This window comes from Globicephala melas, chromosome 4 (genome assembly GCF_963455315.2).
Source record: "Globicephala melas chromosome 4, mGloMel1.2, whole genome shotgun sequence".
Classification (NCBI taxonomy): Eukaryota; Metazoa; Chordata; class Mammalia; order Artiodactyla; family Delphinidae; genus Globicephala; species Globicephala melas.
In genome coordinates this window covers 69587181-69605655 of record NC_083317.1, presented here as the reverse complement: position 1 = coordinate 69605655, position 18475 = coordinate 69587181, and the positions used below count along the sequence as shown (strand labels likewise).

At 44.8% G+C, this 18475-nt stretch overlaps 1 protein-coding gene across 20 annotated transcripts in view; it reads right to left on the bottom strand.

The window, feature by feature from the left end:
• The window catches only part of KALRN (kalirin RhoGEF kinase), a 646553-nt gene that overhangs the window by 249443 nt on the left and 378635 nt on the right, over positions 1–18475 (bottom strand). For 12 of the 20 annotated variants that reach the window (XM_060298164.1, XM_030858647.2, XM_060298165.1 and 9 more), the window contains exons 17-21: positions 15708–15926; positions 12500–12649; positions 10064–10178; positions 7150–7265; positions 6525–6647 (exon numbers count right to left, since the gene is read on the bottom strand). In XM_060298164.1, coding sequence (XP_060154147.1) covers positions 6525–6647; positions 7150–7265; positions 10064–10178; positions 12500–12649; positions 15708–15926 — 723 coding nt within the window. The remainder of the gene's footprint in view (positions 1–6524; positions 6648–7149; positions 7266–10063; positions 10179–12499; positions 12650–15707; positions 15927–18475) is intronic. The other 8 variants (XM_060298167.1, XM_060298170.1, XM_060298176.1 and 5 more) reach the window with 1 other exon arrangement.

The following is an 18475-nucleotide window of genomic DNA, read 5'->3' as shown; positions in this document are numbered from 1 at the left end:
CCCTAGAGGGACAAGATTTTCACACAGAGTAGTTCAATAACTCAGGGCATTATGTAATTGAATGTCAGAATAAGAGATATGTATAGTTAACACGGCAGGAATTTTAAAACAGGAAAAAAATGAAGGTGGGCTGGCAGGGGCAGAAAAGGTGTCATGGGGGAGGCGGGACCTGTGCTGGGTAAGATATGGAAACGGAAGGGCTATGCAAACAAGCAAACGCTTGCTCAGAAGAATATTTACATAATATTCTGAGAAGTAATCTTTTATCTTTCCGACTGGGGGAAAGTAGGTACAAGGTTTGGATCATGCTACGATCTGGGTAATTGAGGGAAACTGAGACAGAAAATCACTGGATCAAGAACAGAACAGACAGAAGGGCCTTTCTTTCTTTATGCCACCACCCTCACCCGTGCCTCTCCAGGCTCACCCACAGCCCCTCCCACGAGAGACTGACCCTCTCAAGAACTGCCAAAGGGAAGCTTCTGGCCAGAGAGGCAAGCAGAGAGAACTTGGTCCCCCACGGCCAGGGCTCCCGCTCCCCAGCAACTCACTCAACACCTTCGAGCCTCTCCTACCTCAGCACAGTGGGCTGGGCCCCAGGGCTGGGAGATAAGGAACCAGAAGAGCTTCGGTGTGAAGGAAAGAAGGTAGGTATGAGGACAGGAGAAACACCTCCTTAGCAACGAAAAGGCAAAACTAATGGCGCTGGGACTCGGTTAATACAAGATACCTGGTATTCCAAGGACTTCCATTTCTTGCATTTAGGGCTTCCCCTCTAACCCGGGAAACAATTTTTCTTAGGTTTGTCACTTACTTAAGACAGTGATTAATTTTTGTAGCTATAATCAAGAAATCCATCTTCATATAAAATCTTGGACACACACATTTATTCTCTGCTCTTGGTAAGGAGACTTGAGCACGAGATGGGGGTTTATAGCCAATTGGTAGCAGCAGTCCTACCAGAGCAGCCCTACAATTTCCTATCAGAGGAAATTAGATCCTAAAACATCAAAACTGATTCAGAGTCAACAGGGATAGTGGCTTGTGATCAAGAGCATTCCAGGTACGTGTGGGACCCAGGGGGAGCAAACAGACAGTGAAACTGGCAGCGTAGACAAGCTCTTCCCCACGTGGCCTCACGTGCCCACGTGACCATCTCCACTGCTCTCCGTGGCCCCGAAATTCCAGCCATGTTAAATAAACCTCACCTGCCCCCCACAATGTGATGAGTGGCTCCTCCTCAGCCCTGCTTTCACCCCAGTGGCCCTGCCTCACCTCTCCTCCTCCCCACAAGCCGAGTGGGAGGTGCCCTTCCCAGGGTTCCCACAGTACCACACACACGCTGCTACTTCGGCGTGTATCACGCTGAGTTATTTATGTCTCCTTCATTAGACCATGCGCTTCTAAGAGATGAGTGTGATCTTATTCATTTGTAGCTCCAATGTCTACTATGTATACCATAATAATAATAATGTTGAGTAAATGGATGAGTGCGTAATTATTGTGCTGGGAGGTGAGTAAAATTAGACCAGCAAGAATTGAAGGTTTACAGTGGGAAGAATTAGATGAAAAGATTTGACCCCAACCATGCCCACGGCCCCTACTGAGAGCAGTCTGAAGTGATTTCTTATACGTGGGTGACTACGGTGGCACAGTGCGACCCGCCCCATGCCTGGCTACCGCTGATGAGATCAGAGGTAAAACTTGTCCCATGAGGGCAGCCCATCAATATGCAGCCAGTGACTTCCAAGGTGTCCTGGCCTAGAAGCTCTGACTAAACAGGGACAGGGGCAACATGCTGGGTCAATTAAGCTGGTTTTTCTGGGGATGTGAACTGTAGAGACAGGGAACTGGGTGGCTGGGTGGAGAGTAGAAGTGAAAGCAAATAGTAGAGGAGAGAAGGGAAGCTGAATCACAGTGGTGGTCGTCATGTATGCCCGATCTCCTGAGATGAGCTGACCCGGAAACGTGGCTGCTGGAACTGCCCTGGTCTTGGGTGACATCCCAGTTTTCATCTCCAGAGGTGAGACTATGCCACGTGTCTTGTTCTTCCCATTGGGCTGAGTCATTCAGCTTTTCCTGCGCTCCTTCGAGGTCCAGCCGCACAGCTTCTGTCTTCTTTATTTCCACATACAGCCATACAAAGTCTTTTCCCCTTCTAAACTTAAGCCAGCTTGAAACTCAAATCTTGCCACCAAGAAGAGTAACGTATACAGACTGATAGAGTGGGGGTCAGATTGTAGAGGTGCTTGCATGTTAGGTTCAGGAGTATGGACATGATCTTGTGGACAAAGGGAGCTTTTGGGGGATATAATTCACTTGGGCCTGGAAATTTAGAACACAACTCACTTATCTTGGGATTCTTGTGTCCCCTAGTATATATTTTGCCCTTTCATTTTCAATTCTATGTTTTCTGCTGGAAAAGACAGAGGTTAAAAATAAGGGTTCAGTAGTTCTATTTTTCTTATTTTTTCTCTTCCTTCCTTTTGATCAGTTAATATTATATCATCTTCCCCTAATCAGAGCACCTTACTCCGAATATAGTTTGTAAAAAGCCCTTTTGGTATCTCTTGAAAATCTGACAAGTCTTTAAAATTTAGCCTTCTTGACATATTCTCATAATCTAATTATAAGCATCCAATTGGCCTTTCATTGCTGACCTGCCTTGTACTTATTGATATATTCTTTGGGGGAATGGAATTATTGTGCTCCCTGAGTGGGAAAACCGTTCCTTGAGATGTATCTTCATATTCATTCCACAGGAGAAAGATCTGCTTGTTAAATATGAAAAACTAAACCTTTCAAAAATGTCTACCACATGTGAGCTATGTTCATTCCTCTTAAGAGTCTCAGAAACGGAAACATGACCATGTTTTATCTGAACTGTTTAGATTCTACTTTTCTCGTAGAAAGTGCCTCTCTGACAAGCCCAGTGTTCCTTTTCCTGGCTATCTGAATTCAAAGACATCATTTAGTTCAGCTAAAGCTCCAGTCACTTTCATTATCACTTAATTCTCTTTTGTTAAGAAGAAGCTAGTCCAGTTTATCTTATAGCTTCTTTCACTTTCAGAGATAAAATTATCAGTTTAGAAAAGCGTTTTCTCGACATCATTACTCATCGAGAAATGTAAATGAAAACCACAATGAGATACCACTTCACACCCGCTAGCATGGTTATACAAAAAAGACAGACGATAACCAGTGTTGGAGAAGATGTAGAGAAGTGAGAACTCATATACACCGCTGGTGGAAATGGAAAATGGTGTATGCACTTTGGGAAACTGTTTGGAATTTCCTCAAAAAGTTAAATATAGAGTCGCCACCTGACCCAGCCATTCCTCTCTCAGGTATATACCTAAGAGAACTGAAACCATATGTTCACACCAAAACTTGTACACAGATGTTCACAGCAACATTATTCACAGTAGCCCCAAACTGGAAACAATCCAAATGTCCATCAACTGATGAATGTGTAACAAAATGTGGTTTATCCATACAGTGGAGTATTATCCAGTCACAAAAAGGAATGAAGTACCGATGAAGTACTGCTACAACATGGATGAATCTTGAAAACACTCTAAGTGAAAGAAGCCAGACATGAAAGACCACGTATTATGATTCCATGATTCCATTTACATGAAGTGTCCAGAACGGGCAAACTCATAGAGATAGAAAGTAGATTAGTGGTTGCCAGGGGCTGAGGGGAGGGGAAAAGGGGAGTGGCTGCTGATGCATATGGGGTTTACTTTGGGGAGGGATGATATATTCCAGAACTAGACAGTGGCGATGGCTGCACAACCCCGTGAACGTACGAAAAACCACTGAATTGTAAAATCAGAAGAATCTGAAGAGTCTTGCTGTTAGAAGAAATAGAGTTCTTCCAGATGTCAAGATGATTAAGCTTTCCTATCACCATGTACCTTGACCCCTTATAAATTTTGAAACCCACAGTAGGAAAATATCATTGGCATTCTTCTAACTGGGTTGTCCACAGCATACCACAACAAGAAAATCTTGTTTTCCTCTTATCCTCATCCAAATTCTCTTTATCTTATTTTTCTTCTCACATTCGTATATGGCTATATAGAAGGTACCTTTTTATATTCAGTGTTTCTTCTACTTGATCTGTTTCTTTGGAACACAGTATAATAATTCAATATACTCAGTATACTCTGTTGCTCTGCTCAATCATGAGGGCCACCATACTTACTGTCGTGCGGTTTAAGCTCAATTTGGTTTCCATTTCAAATTCACTTTATTGGTTATAAAGATTAAAACCAAAGATGGCTGGCTAAAAGAGGTTTGCTTCTGGTAAGTGGGACTGCAGTGGGGCCGGAGGCTACTGCCTTTCATCAGAAGGTCCCCAGCTGGATTTGTTATCTTGTAGATATTCTCATGACAAATAGCCCTGAAACTTGGAAATGATAGATGGGAGGATGAAATCTCATTAAGAGAAACAGTTAAGAGGGAGAGAGAACAGAGAGAGAGTCAAAGTAAAAGAATCATATTAAATAGAGGTTTGGGGAGGAAGCATTGTTGAAATCTACCCAAACTTCTTTTTCTCTTATGTTCTCAAATATCTGTAGCCTCCCTTCAATGCATAAGATATAGTTAGGTACGTGAATAAAGCATGGTTCTTGTCCTTTGGGATCTTGCAGGCTCATACAGGAGATAACGCTGCCGGGGGGACAGGCTGGTCCAGGTCAGGTGCCTTAAGGGCTGCACAGACAATGTCTGCAGTGCAGGGATACGCCGATTGTATCTGGCTTGTAGGCAGGGACACAGAGGAAGAGGCACTGAAGTGGGAAGGCGGGGTCTTCTTAAAAAGTACAAACTAGAGAGAAGGGAAGGATATTCGAGGCAGAGAAATAGTATAGAAAAGATACAGAGGCAAGAAAATAAATGGTGTATCTCTCGGAGGGTAAAAAAATAATATCCATTCAGCTGGAGCATAAAATCTGCATAAACACATTAACTGAAGATACAGTGGCAGTGGTGAGGTGGCACAGTCGTAGACGTTGTTGAGTGTTGCCTAAAGGCACTGCATAATCATTAAAGCTCTTGAGCTGGGTGGTAATCTGACCAAAGTGGCGTTTTAAAGATGAACGCCAGTGAAGGGCAGGATGGGTTGGAAGGAAGGAAAGGCCAGATGCATGGAACCCAATTAGGGTGACAACAACGTGAATAGAAAAGAGAAAGACAGGAAGACTGTAAAGGAAGGATGAATTAAATTGACTGAATGGCTCTCCACATTTCCACTTCAGTGATGGACAGACTCTGATCCTAGGAAGTTCTGGGTTTCTGCCGTGATCCATCCTACGTCAGTAGGATCACCAGTGGATCTGATACTATTCAGCCTCTTAGTGGTTCGTGTTGACACTATTTGGAGAGGGGCAGATAGGTGCAAAGTGGGTAATTCAAAACCATTTTCATTTGGATTTGAAAAGGGTTCTGTGCGTCTGCCACCTCCTGGGCACTGTCTGCGCTAGCTGGTATTGAAAGGAATCTCTTATCTGAAATGACAGTCCTTCACATTGGGTGAAAAGGTCCCAAAGCTCACAAGTGTGCAGGGGAAGGCTCCCCACTATCAAGAGTTCAGAGTGTAGGATTCACAAAGTGGATAACCACTTCTGAAATACCAGCTCAGGAACGAGGCTAAGGGGCTAATTTTGTTGCAGCAGATTAGAGAGAAATTTGCTGTAGTGTCAGAGGGATCTCTGGATAAGGTAGGCATTAATACGTTGCCCCGCACCCCGACTCACGAAGGCTCCTCTCATCCTGGGAATAGCATCTGCCCTATGTGGAAGTGATGCCAAGGATGGTCCTCCATGGCAGGGAGCCCCGTGTGAGGGACAAGGATGCTACAAAGAGGGAACTGAGACATCAGATTTCACTCAAAGCCAAGGGTCCTCCGATCAAATCCTGGCTGGGAAAACAGATGAAAATGAGATTTCCTTCTATTATATTATTTTCATTCTCCACCTCGGTGTGAATGGGGGTGTGAGCGTGTGTGGTACGTGCACCAGTGCATGTTTTGCTCCCCAGAGACTTCAGCCTGGCTCATTTGCAGGGTGAGGCCCGAGGGAAGTAGTCAGCTCCGGAACCTGCTTTGTGAACCCACACACAGCCACTGGCCCTTCCCAAAAGGTGGACTTCCCAAGCCATTCAAATTTTAAGAATATGTGGCTGATATTCCCACACAATGTGCATTTCACATGAATACATTCCTTTGCCTTATTTGGTCTGAAAGAATACAGCAGATTCCAGAATCTGGAGCACGAAGATGAGTACCGTTTGGAAGCACAGCGTGTAGGAGTTGAGTTCCTGCATACAGAGGCTCTACCAACAGCTGCATCTCTTTGGATGTTCTGGTCTCAAAGGAAATGATCCTACCTGTGTGTCCCCCGCCTTGCCTCTGTAGTCAAGCATTTCTGTGTACAGAGGCTGTCCTCCCTCCCACAATGTGAAATTGGCCAGATTGAGGAGTGCTGGGTGGAAGGGGAGGGCTCCGGGATGCTTCCTACCTTGGCAGGCACCCTGAACTCTCCATATTCCTTCAGCAGCTCCTGAGTCTCCTCTGCGGTCTCCCCCGGGGAGGTATGTGTTGAGAGGTAATATTCACCTGTTTCTTGGATCCAGTCCAGCGCCTGTAGGAGGAAACAACCCATTCAGTGCCCCAAAAGCCAGCTGTTAGTAAGAAAACATTCCATGCTCTGATGTGAAGGTTTGTAGTTTGGGACAGCATGATGGGCCTAGGAAATGCCGGCACGATTCAATCAGTATGTAGCGTGGAAGTTGATTTTATGAAAGAGCCCTCCCCTGTTAGACCTGGAACAACCCACCAGCAAAGAGAGTGTCTTGTCCATTGGACTGGGGACCCTTCTAGGCCAGGCCCAGTGTCATCTATGAGTTAGAGCAATCTGCCCCCAGCATCTCCTCCCAACTCCTGGTACCAGACTCTGAACAGAGTGCCAGGTGAAGGCTGAACGGCTGGTCAGCTCAAGGATGCTTTCTTCTTTCCATCCCCACCTCCCGTCTCTACTCTGCCTGCTCCTATGACCCTCTTGAGGACTGTCCCAAGTCTTGGTCACCTAGGCCTCTGTATGGTCCCCAGAACTGAGGCAATGCCAGGGAAAGCTCTGAACATACCTGCTTGGCGCTTCGCTCAAACACCACGTATTGCTGGCACTGGTCTAACCGCCGCTTCTTCAAGGTCCAGAAGTGCAGGACACGGTTCTCCCTCTGTAAGAGCTCACTCAGGATGGCTGCAGGGCAGAGAGATGGGCGCTGGTCACAGGAAGGTCCTGAGCAAATCTGACTAGCTGCTTCAGCCCCGCTCCCACGTGCCAGATAACTGAGACCTTCAAGTCTCCCCATCGGACTGATCCAGCACCAGAAGCAAGGGAGCAAAAGTTTGGTCCAGAGAGCATTTCCCAGAGATCAGGGAGACTGGGGGAGGGCCTGTTGATGAGGTTCCATCAATGAAGGGGGGAAGAGGATGTCCCCAGGGTGACTTAAAAGTGACTCTGATTCTCTTCACGCCAAAGCTAGTCCTTGATGATAAGAGACCTTGGGAATGATCGGTGCTGAAAATAATAGCTAACATAACTGGCGCCTGGGAGCCTGCAGAGAGTGAATGGACTTGACAGGAACACCAGCCACTCTTGAGGGCTTCTAGGAGAGGGCCAGAGGGGAACGGCATGAGGACTGGGGTAACGGCATGAATAGCCATGTCACTTGGCACGAGCTCTGTCCCATACAAGGGGCTGTGCACTTAGCACTTCAACAGCACAATCTCAATTTTAAAACCTCTAAATTATGGGCCTAGGGAAGCTATGTTGGAATCACGTCATCACGGAATCATGTCTCTAGGCCCAAACTTCCATGCTGGTTGGGACCGATCATAAGAAAAGCTAAAAGCTATTCTCACGTCATCTCTAATGAAGGTGAGTGCGAGGATGTGTACAAGGCATGGGGCACCACGGTGGCCGTGGGAGCTGTTTGTCCATGTCATGTCCCTCCCTCTCTCTACTTCTGTTGTTCTAGAAGCAGCTGGTTATGTGGATGGATTTCTGAAGTGTCTAATAGTCTGTCCTAAGCTTGAAGCAATAAAATTTATTTTGTGTTGTTTGCCTCCTGCTTCCTGCTAACTATATTAGATACTAATAAAATACACAACAATGATGCTATGGAAAGCTAACACTTATTCAGTACTCACTATGTGGCAGGTACGTATTTTCACAGTACCTCAGGATGCATGGACCACTATTATCTCCATTTTACAGATGAAGAAACTGAGGCTTAGAGAGGATAGGAAACTCAACCAGGGTCAGTCAGATAAAGGGGTAGAGCTATTTGACTTAAGAGCCTGGGTCCTTAGCCACCTTGGTCTACCGAGTTACTGTGCTCTACAGAAAAGGCGCAGCCCAAATTGCAGTGCTTGTACTTAGAAGTTCTTGTTGATTTTGTGTACTTTTAATGCCCTACGGAAGTTTGGCTCTCTAAGGACAGAATCTGTCTCTCCTCTCTTAGGCTCAGAGCTTTTATGGTACCTATTATTCACCTCTCCCTATACCTCTGCCCTTATTATATGTAGCTTTTTAGTTCCTCCCCAAAGAGACAAAGTGTACTTCCTCACCCCCGAATTCAGGCTCAGTCACGTGACTTTCTTTGGCAAATGGGCTGTTAATAGATAGGACACAACGAGGGGCTTGAAGTGTGCTTGTGCACTTGAGCTTGCCCCTTAAACCTCTGCCATCACCTCTATAAGAAGTTCTCCTGGGTAACCGCTGCCCCTTCAACCAAAGTCCCAGAATTAATCCGCATGGAGCAGACAAGAACCCACCCTGCAGTGAAGGGGCCAAGCCAGCCAGACCTGCAGCCTCAAGCAGAACCGCATCACTGAGCCCAGCCAAGGCAGCTGGTCCCCAAGCCAACATAGTCATTGAATGATAAATGCTTATAGCTGTAGGCCACTGAATTTCAGGCGTTGTTATGCAGCAATAATTGCTCCTGTAATAAAAACTTAAAATAAGTGGCACTGGTTTTGGGTCCAGGCAGCAGGTGGAAAGGAAATGGCTATAGGAGAGATTGTAGGTCCCTGCTCAGGTGGAAGCTTCCATTGGGCAAAGACAGTGAGAACCTGTGTTTCCTTTATTACTCTTTTTGTCTCCTAGTCAGAGTTTTGTTCACTGAGGTCCCTCTGTGGTGGCTGAGAGAATCAATCCAGCTCAGGTGAAAATCCTAATGAGTTTCAGGTTTCATTTGTGCCCCATCTGGTAAACTTTCCTTTGGGCAAACCCTGCCCTGGCCCCCACGAAGGTGCGGCACATCCTGCTCACCCTGGGTGGCCGCCACTCTCAGCACACTGGGGCGGGGGCGGGGTGTGTGCACTCTCAGCAGGCAGCTGGCCTCACCCGAGCTGCCACCTGCACTTGGACATCAGAACACAGGCTTTGAAAAATCTGCAGGAAGGGGAAGGTGACATAATGCTAGCCACCCACAGGGCCCCTCGGCTGCAAACAGGGTGGCACATCTGGAAAAGGAATGCTGCTTCCCTCTTCTCTGTAGGGATCTTTGATTACTAAGTTTAATTCTCCCCAGTGGCCTCTGATCTTCGCACCTCTTGAGTTCCTTGAGCAGGAGAGAGGCCCTTCCCAGAGGTCAGAGCTTCCCTCTGTCTGCTCGGCAGCTCGCCAAGCCTGTCCCCACTCCCCACGCCAAGTCAGTGTCACTTCCCTCCCTAGCCTTGGTCTCTGGGGTTGACTAGTGGCCATGTACTGCACAGTGTAGATACATAGAGACCATCTGTCATTTCAGAAAATGCTATTAGCGGTGTTCTCAACTCTTAAGATAAATGCAAAAGCTCTGGGGAAATTTTATAGTCATTTTCCCATCCCAAATCCTGAGGCATGTTGAATCGCCACCACCCACACCATCCCACGTCACACTTCTTCTCATGCAAGGAGAAGAACCAGGAAATCTGAGGTCACATGAAGACCAGGTACCCAGGCTCTGGTCCATGCGGCTGAAGTGGCTCGAGGCCGGCAGGGCTTGCACTGACCTTTCACTTGCTGCTCGGGTCCTCGGGTGTGACTGGCGGCACTGGGCATGCTGACATTGTTCCTGTGGATGTACTTGAGAAAGACCTCAGCGTTCCGCCGTGCCAGGGTGCAGGCCTGAGAGAGACAAGGTGTGAAGCCCCACACGTAAGTCCGGGTCTGGCAGGGGCACATGATCTAAGACACTGGAGAAGGGGTGCCGGTGATGAGGCTTCTGGGGTTCTGGGGGAACAGAGTCCTGGGGCAACTTCCAGTTTATGCATACTCCAGTTCCAATGCAGGAGACTTACTCACTCTTTCGTTGAGTAAAGAAAAGCTCCCTGTGCCTCTCCCCTTTCCATCACAGACAAAACCAGAAATCAGCCACCCTTTGACTACTACGTGTTGATTCAGCGTGACCACCTGAGTGAGAGTGACTCTCAGGTTGGTTTCCCTCTGCCACCAGAATGCCTCGTATATGACCACTGGTGTAAGCCACTTTAACATTAGCTTAATTTAGACTTGAGAAAGCAAATTTAGTGATCAAACCTATTAACTGTATGTTCCAAATCTAAATGGAAATTGCCCATATTTTAGAAACATATTTGTCCATCAAACCCACCCCCGCCTCAATAAGACTACTAAGGATCCTACTGCTGGGAAATATCAGTCATGTAAAGGGGTAAAAGCCACTGTACCGCCCCCTTAAGACTCACAAGAGCGGTGGGTAGCAGAGAGGACAGGTCTGTCCCATGCTATTGTACCCAATCCAGGCCCAGCAAGGGCAGGAGTCATGAAGCAAGTCAGGGCTAGGATCTAGGTCTACCGACAGAGTACTTCTAGTTTCTCTCAAGACAAGAGATTTTCTGAATTTCTTTAAAAAGCAGTATTTTTCCTGATGGTAGAGGTAATACACGCTAGTCCATTAATTTTCAATCCACAGTTTTCAGAATTAAATTATCTCTAGACAAAACTGTTAACTTTTAAACGTCTTTATACTTAGCATCTGATTCTACAAATCATATGGTAAAAAAATTACTTTAAATGTTGCATTCCCAACAGTGGCTTCTGGGAGCTCTGGTAAAAGACTGCTAGTGGGTCCTTCCACTCTGAGGCCCGTGAATTTAACAGCTGGACAGTGGTCCAAAGCTAAGGAATCCAAAATCAACTAATGTATACACATGGGGAGCTCGAGCTTCCGTCCATTGGGCTTGTAATTCCCACAACAATAAGGAGTTTTTCAACTATGGTTTTAGGCACGTATGGAAAACATCAGAACATTTTCTTTTTTCCTTCTTCAAAAGAAACATTTAATTTTATGAAGACATACCTTTATACTTCTATTTAAAATATCTGACACGCCCTACATAAATTGTTTTGTTTTAAACTTTGTTTTGTCATAGGGAAGACTTTTAAAATCATCTTAAGCCCTGTATGGAAGAATTTCTATTTAATCTTATTAGCTGATTACTAAGAGGTTTGATCAAATGCGGGTACAGATACCAGATAGACGGGAGAAGGGCAGGGAGAGGTCATCTTTAAAAAAGAATAAAAATAAAACTTAAAGAGGTGGTCAAGTAGAGAAAATCCCTAATAAAAGAAAGGCAGTTAATTACAGAATTGTAGAAAATCAGTGGCAACATGTCAGGGTATAAAAATTCTCTTTTGTGCTTTCAGAAACCTGAAAGGAAGCAGAACATGAAAGCAGGGAATTTGAGAGAAAATGGAGCCTTTAGATAAGTTTTAACACTGAAGGCTCTGTCAGAGAGAAGATCAAAGGCAGGAGGAAAGAGGCTTAGGAGAACTTCCCACACCAGCTGAAAGCTATTAAGAGCAGGACTGTGCTTCCTCTCTGGGAAGCTAAGGCTCTTTTAAAAACAAAACAAACAAAATAAGGTATCTCTCTCTTCATACAGCACAATAAACAGTGTTACATTCATTGGTAATTGGTAATCATCAGACTGATAAATAAATAAGATGTCTAAATGTATTTCTTTAACTCTTGCCCTAAATTTTGCATCATCCATTTATAAAAGATGTATTTTAATAGTTTTCTATCTAGGCTTATATATTTCAATTAAAATATTTTTATAGATAAATGAAAGTAGGTATTTTTCTCACTTAACATCAATGGGATATCAGGATATTTGTACATGGCACCAGTAGAAACGAAGCATCCTAATTGCCTAATTACACAAAAAAGGGCTGAGAGAAATAAAGAATGTTTGAACTGTAACCTTTCAACTTTTCAAATTAACCAGCCAATAGCCCCTCTACAAATGCCCCCTTTAGATAAGAAGCTAGAAAATAGAGGGGTATGGGAAGCCCACATGAAGCAGTGAGAGAGAGAGACAGAGAGACAGAGACAGAAAGGAGGAGGCGGAGGCAATGGGGAGAGTGAGACAGCAGATAAAAACCAAGACTAAAGTCCCAAACCTTGGATGACAATGTGCTCTCACCTTAAGAAAGGCCTCCTTTTGTTCCAAATGTTTACTGATGAGTGGGATGACGTGGTCGATCTCTGCTGCTGGCCCCAATTTATCTCGTCCACCACACCAGTCCTCATCTCTCCGGTATTCTTGCTCTAAGCTCTCCAGGACACTACAGACCTAATGAATCATGGAGGAAAAACTTAGTAATTTAATCATTTAAAGGTCCTATTTTATGAGGACCTTTAGCTAAGAGACCCCTACAGAAGTGACATTTTTCATTCAAAATCTAATTTGTAGACTTAGGTGCACAGTGCCCCTGAGACATCTAAGAAAAGTCCAGAAGGCAGTGAGAATCCAGCGTCTGGAGCTTGGGAGACAAATGACTACCGAGATATGGATTTTGGGATTATCTTCTGACAGTTGATGGTTGAAGGCTGAAGCTATGGGGGTTGATGACATCACCTAGGGATAGTATGCAGAGCAAGAAAGGAAGAGAGACTAGTAATTTGGGAGTTTTCAAAGTGTTTTTATATATTATATTGCTATAACCTTATGATACGTCTATGAATTAGGTAGAACAGGAGAAAGAGGTTTGAAGAAGATAACTGGGTTGCCCAACTATCTGTCCTTGCCCTACAGGAAATAGCCTCAAGTAGAGGTAAAGGAGGACGTTGCCTATGTTGTGTGACTTATGGGCCATAAATGAATGTTAACTTTTCCCTCCCTGGGGAAAAATATTCCAGCAAAATTGTTTCAAGGTACTACTATAAGGCAATGACATCTCCAGGCCTGCTATTATAAAATGCACATTTCCTTCAGAGGGATAACAAATTTGGGTTGACCTAAAAGATAGTTAAGATGGTTTTTCAGTTCTAAAAATGCTGAGAGGCCGTGCTCTAAGTGACCTTATAGATGAACTCAAAAGACCAAAAGCATTTCAAATGGGGCTTAGAGGGAAAGTTAGGTTGAGTGCATCAGTAGGAGACCAGTGTCGGGGCTTAAGGAAGGATGCAGAAAATAGAAACTCATCCCTATACTTTCCTTCAATAGTCTGTGGCAGCAGGGGAGAGCAGCTCTAACTACCCTTGGCCTCCTCTGTCTGAGAAAGGCATCTCTTTTGGTGAAGGACGTGGCATTGGATAAGACGCTTTTTGAGTTATGAACTGAACTGAAAAATAAGCTGAAAGATGTCCCAGGCAGAACACCCCCATAGCCTACATGCTTCCCATGTCGTGAGGAGGCCTATCCCTGAACTCCAGTGGTTTCTTTAGCACCACACACCTCTCTTGTTGCAAGGCCTGAAAACATGCAGGAGGCTCACGTCTTGAGAAAACAGATTATACACACACAAAAACTTTAAGAAAACGAGTACTTGACACCTATCCCATGACAGTATTGAACTTAAAACCAATCAATTTGGGAGCTAGAGGAAATGGAAAGATTATCCAACATAAGTCCTCTAATTTAATAGGTGAAGAAACAGAAATCTAGAGAGATAAAGTGACCTTTGGTAAGGTCATTTCAGGGTCAAATTTCCTGACTCCATCTACTGCTTTGTCCCCTTCAGCATCTTGAACCATCTCAAATTAAAATCTGTATACGATATTAGACAGGGGTTAAGCCTCATTTTTTTCATATGGATATTCAGTTGTCTAGCACCATTTGTTAAAAAGACTTTACTTATTGAATCGCTTTCTCAGAAATCAACTGACTGTATATATGTGGGTCTACTTCTGGAACCTCTACTCTGTTCAACTGTGTCTATTTTTACACCAGTGCCATTCTGTCTTGACCACTGCAGCTTTAGGGTAAGTCTTAAAATCAGGTAGTGTAACTCCTTCAACTTTGTTCTTCCTTTTCAAGACTGTTTTGGCTATTTTAGTCTCTTTGCATTTCCATGTAAATCTTAGAATCAGCCTATCGATTTCTATTAAAAAAAAAAAAAGCTTGCTGGGGTGTGATTGGGATGTGCTGAATTTACAGATCAACTGGAGAAGCTCTTTATCTCGTTAGTTTGCTGCTCCCACTTCCGAGGCCATCAAAGGCATCATCTCTCTGAAACACTGAAAGGAGGACTGAGAGAAGGTCTGAAGATGAATACTGGCTGCAGGGCCCTCTGACAGGCATGTTACGTTTGCTCTAGATAGACTTTCCCATGGTCCCTGTAAGTCACCCAGAGGAGAAGGTTTCTCTATTTCTACCAGGGAGTGATTTGAATGAGGAAATTATTTTATACTGAATAAAATTACTCCTGTCTTAAACCTCTGTTTCATGAAAAGAGTCCCCTAACAGCACCCAAATCATTTAAAAATCCTCTTAGCCCTTGTGCATATTGCTGTACAGATGTACTAGTAATGGGTTTGCATTTTTATGGCCCTGCTGTAGGTGTCTCCTACCTTTTCTCCCACAGCTGCACCATCCTACCAGTTAGGCTCACAGTTCTCCAATGACAGAAAGCTGTTTCCTTATTAGACTGGGAACCCCATGAATGAAAGAGCTGTATGCTTTTCAAGCAGTGCATAGTGCTTGATTGTGGTAAACTAGACTGTGTTCAGCAAATTGTCATTCTCCTCTCCCAAGCTTCACAGGAGACATATACTGCCACGCTTGGTTGATGTTGGCTTGGCCATGTGACTTGTTTTGGTCAAAAGGATGTTAGAGCACGTGACACAAGCAGATTTGAAATGCACTTGCACAGTAGATTTTGGGTTCTTGCACTCCTGCTTTTCACCATAAATATGCCTCAGGTAGCTGCTGGTCAAGAAGGAGAAATATAGGAACAGATCCAGACCCAACCTGCAGCTTGGAGCCTAGTTCTACCAAGCTCAGCCGAGATCAGCTGAACACCGGATACTTAAACAAAAAATATGTGCTTATGGTTTTATACCACTGGGTTGAGGGGTGATCTGTTACACAGCATTATTGTGGCAAGAGCTAACTAGTACACCACTCAAACTTGGCACTCAGCCTACACCTACCCAGTTTCTACTTCAACACCGAAATCCTGTCAGGTTGAGAAATTTGTAAGAAACAAATCACACAGTCCACTCCTCTAATGGAAAGGATTATAAGGAAGCAAACCATGGTATTTCCACAGATCATTCTTCTACTCTCAAAGGCTGGTACTGAGAGGAGTGGCTTCTTGCTGAGGAAGATGCTGCAGATTTGCAGTGTGAGGCAGAAAACAGCCCTCCGTCAGTCTCAGCCCCACACATTCCACAGCCCTCTCCCTCACCTGCTCAGAAGTTTTGTAAAAGGCCACTGAGGCATTGACCAGTTTCAGCCGGTCTTCCATCTTCAGCATAAGCTGCTGCCAGTGGAGGGCCACCTTCTCGGCACATTCCCGGATGGCGTCCGCGTCGTAGTGGCCAGCCTGGAGCAGTGCCTCAGCTTTCTGCTGTACCTGCAGGGCACTCTGGTGTGTCTTCTGCAAGGAAGTGGCATGAAAGAGGGACTGGGCACAAGGGAAGGAGAGAGAGGTCCGTGGGAACGACCCAGGCGTGGTATGGGAGGGGGTGGAGTGAGGCGTGAGTGGAAAGATGCAGAAAAGTTAAAGAGCTTTAAATGACTGATTCAAACATGTTGTCATCATTGTTTCTTAAGCATATTTTTAAAAAGAATATCAAACATTTTCATTAACTAGTTGTTCAGGTCCCTAACTCCTGCCCCTACTCCTTTCTCTTTACTTGCACCACTCTGCATTTTAAAGACATTTCAGTTTCTGTGCTAGAGAAACGCAGTTGTGTATAAATCTGCTTCCTGATTGATTCATCCATTAGTTAAATTTCCTTTTCAAATCTAATCATAAAATTATTCATCATGAATTTTCAAAGGAGGTTACTGCTGTAGTCCCATTCTGCAGATCAAATAAACACAGCCCATAAAAAAGATCCCCAGGTCACACAAATCTCAACCAACAATGCAATCATTTTAAACATGAATGATCAGTTTTAAAAAGGTTCCAGTAGAAGGAAGACATTTGGCAGGTTAATAAAGTAGAAGAGTAGCATCTCACACCATCTCTTAGTTACCAAGGGAAAAGAGCAGCACAGTAGATAATTCAGCTTAACACATCATCCCACATTACTACCTTATTTGTGTTTGCCTTTAGGATAATCTATATTGTAGAAGGTCTGTTTCTTATTCAGGGTAAGTGTCATTCTCTGAGTTCACTTCAACTGTAGGGGGTGGGGAGAACAGGTTGGAGAACTGGGTGGCAGGGAGAGAGCCAAATGGGATCACAATGTATTAAAATAAAGGACGGATGTGGATGAGCCATACGACTTCAGAGAGCTAATATTATCCCAACTTCAGCTGCTGGAATCATTTCAACCCAATGGCACAGGACTAATTTGGCCTTTGCACTTTCAAAGTAGAGCTTAGCTGGCAGTGGAGAAGAGCAGCTAGAAGCCCAGCACCTCACTCCAGAATGATTTCTGCCCTTCTTGGGCTGCAGTGTTGGGACAGTTCCCCAGAGCGAATCCATCAGCCTCCTGTGTGTGAGTACAACCTCCCCCTCTTCTCACCTCTGTCTCCCCCTTCACCTTCATTACAGATGGCAGCCTGTCTAGAGAGTCTATCAACCACCTCCTGGTTGCCCTCCCCCGCCCCATGCCTGAATCTGTCCTCAGTGTTAGCTATGTTAGCACGACCTCCTCCAGCAGCCTAGACTCCTTTATTCCCTGGCTTTGCCACTGAGTCGGGCTTCAGTCCCGATGACCACGTTAGCATCTGGCTTCCTAATTGCTGGATGAAGCTAGAAAAATAAACTAACAAGTAGACATGATCCACTAAAAATCCTTGGTTTCTTTCTCTGTTTTACTTATTGGTACCATTTTCTTTTCCCGCCTCCTAAATGTAGAGGCACCCCAAGGTCCATTCTTGGTTTTGGTTCATGTCTGTAGAGTTCTCATCCTTTCCCTTGGCTTCTAGCATTTCCTCTTTGTAAATGGCTCTCCAATCTATATTTCTCGCCTGATATCTGAGCCTCGTCTTTAATTGTCTTCGGATGTGAGGGTGAGCTGCCTGTCACACCTCTCACCTAGGTCAGTAGCACTGATTCGGATGATCTAGCTGCCTGCCCCATGTTAGTCACTTACAAAGATGCATTCTCAGGAGAAGTGAACTATCTTCCCAGAGAGAAGAGGAACCCTTGCCAAGGAATGAGAATGGCTTTACTGTCCAGTCAGAGCCTCCACCTTCCTCCCAGATGTCTGCTCAAGTTCCACACCTAAACCTAAACTCCTCCTCCCTCTGAAACAGTCTTCCACGGCAGTCCACCATCCTGTTGACGGTGCCCTCCTCACTCCATCTAGGACCACAGTCTTGTCATCATCCTTGCCTGCTGCTCCTCGGCCTGAAACCCAGTCCAGCTCTCACCACTTCACACCTAGGCCTCTGTGGTGGTCACCTGACTAGTCTTTTCCTGCCTTCCATTTCTAACCCATCGAACCCGTCCCTTACATTTCTGACAGAGTCTCTCTAACAGGAAGTGCTTCAATTAAGAGAATCCTAACATCCTTTCCAGTGCTAAAACCCTAATTTTATGCTGTAAACATCACTTCCATCTCTCAATTCACACGCCTGCAATGGTTCACCCACTGCTATGAAATCAAGTCCAAACTTTAGAGGATGTTATTAAAAGCCCCTCACACTGTGGTCCCAAGTACTTCATTATCATGTACTACTACTTCCTTCCAAAGACCATTTGAAAACAAACTTGCCATTGCCATCTTCATTCTCCCTGACTTTAAGGAACACATCTTAGAATCTCCTCATCTGTGATCCCGTCTCCCTTGGAGACTCAGTTCAGATCCAACCTCCTTCAAAGAGGCCTTTTTGGACAGCCTGAGACTTACTAAAAACTACCCTCTTCTGAATACCTATATCACTCATCTAACGTCTGGCTGATTTTCCTTACTTAAGACAGTGAAACTCTCAAGGCAAGGACTGTTTTAAAAAAATCCCTTTAATAGCTGTCATTTAACCAGGTATATATTCTGT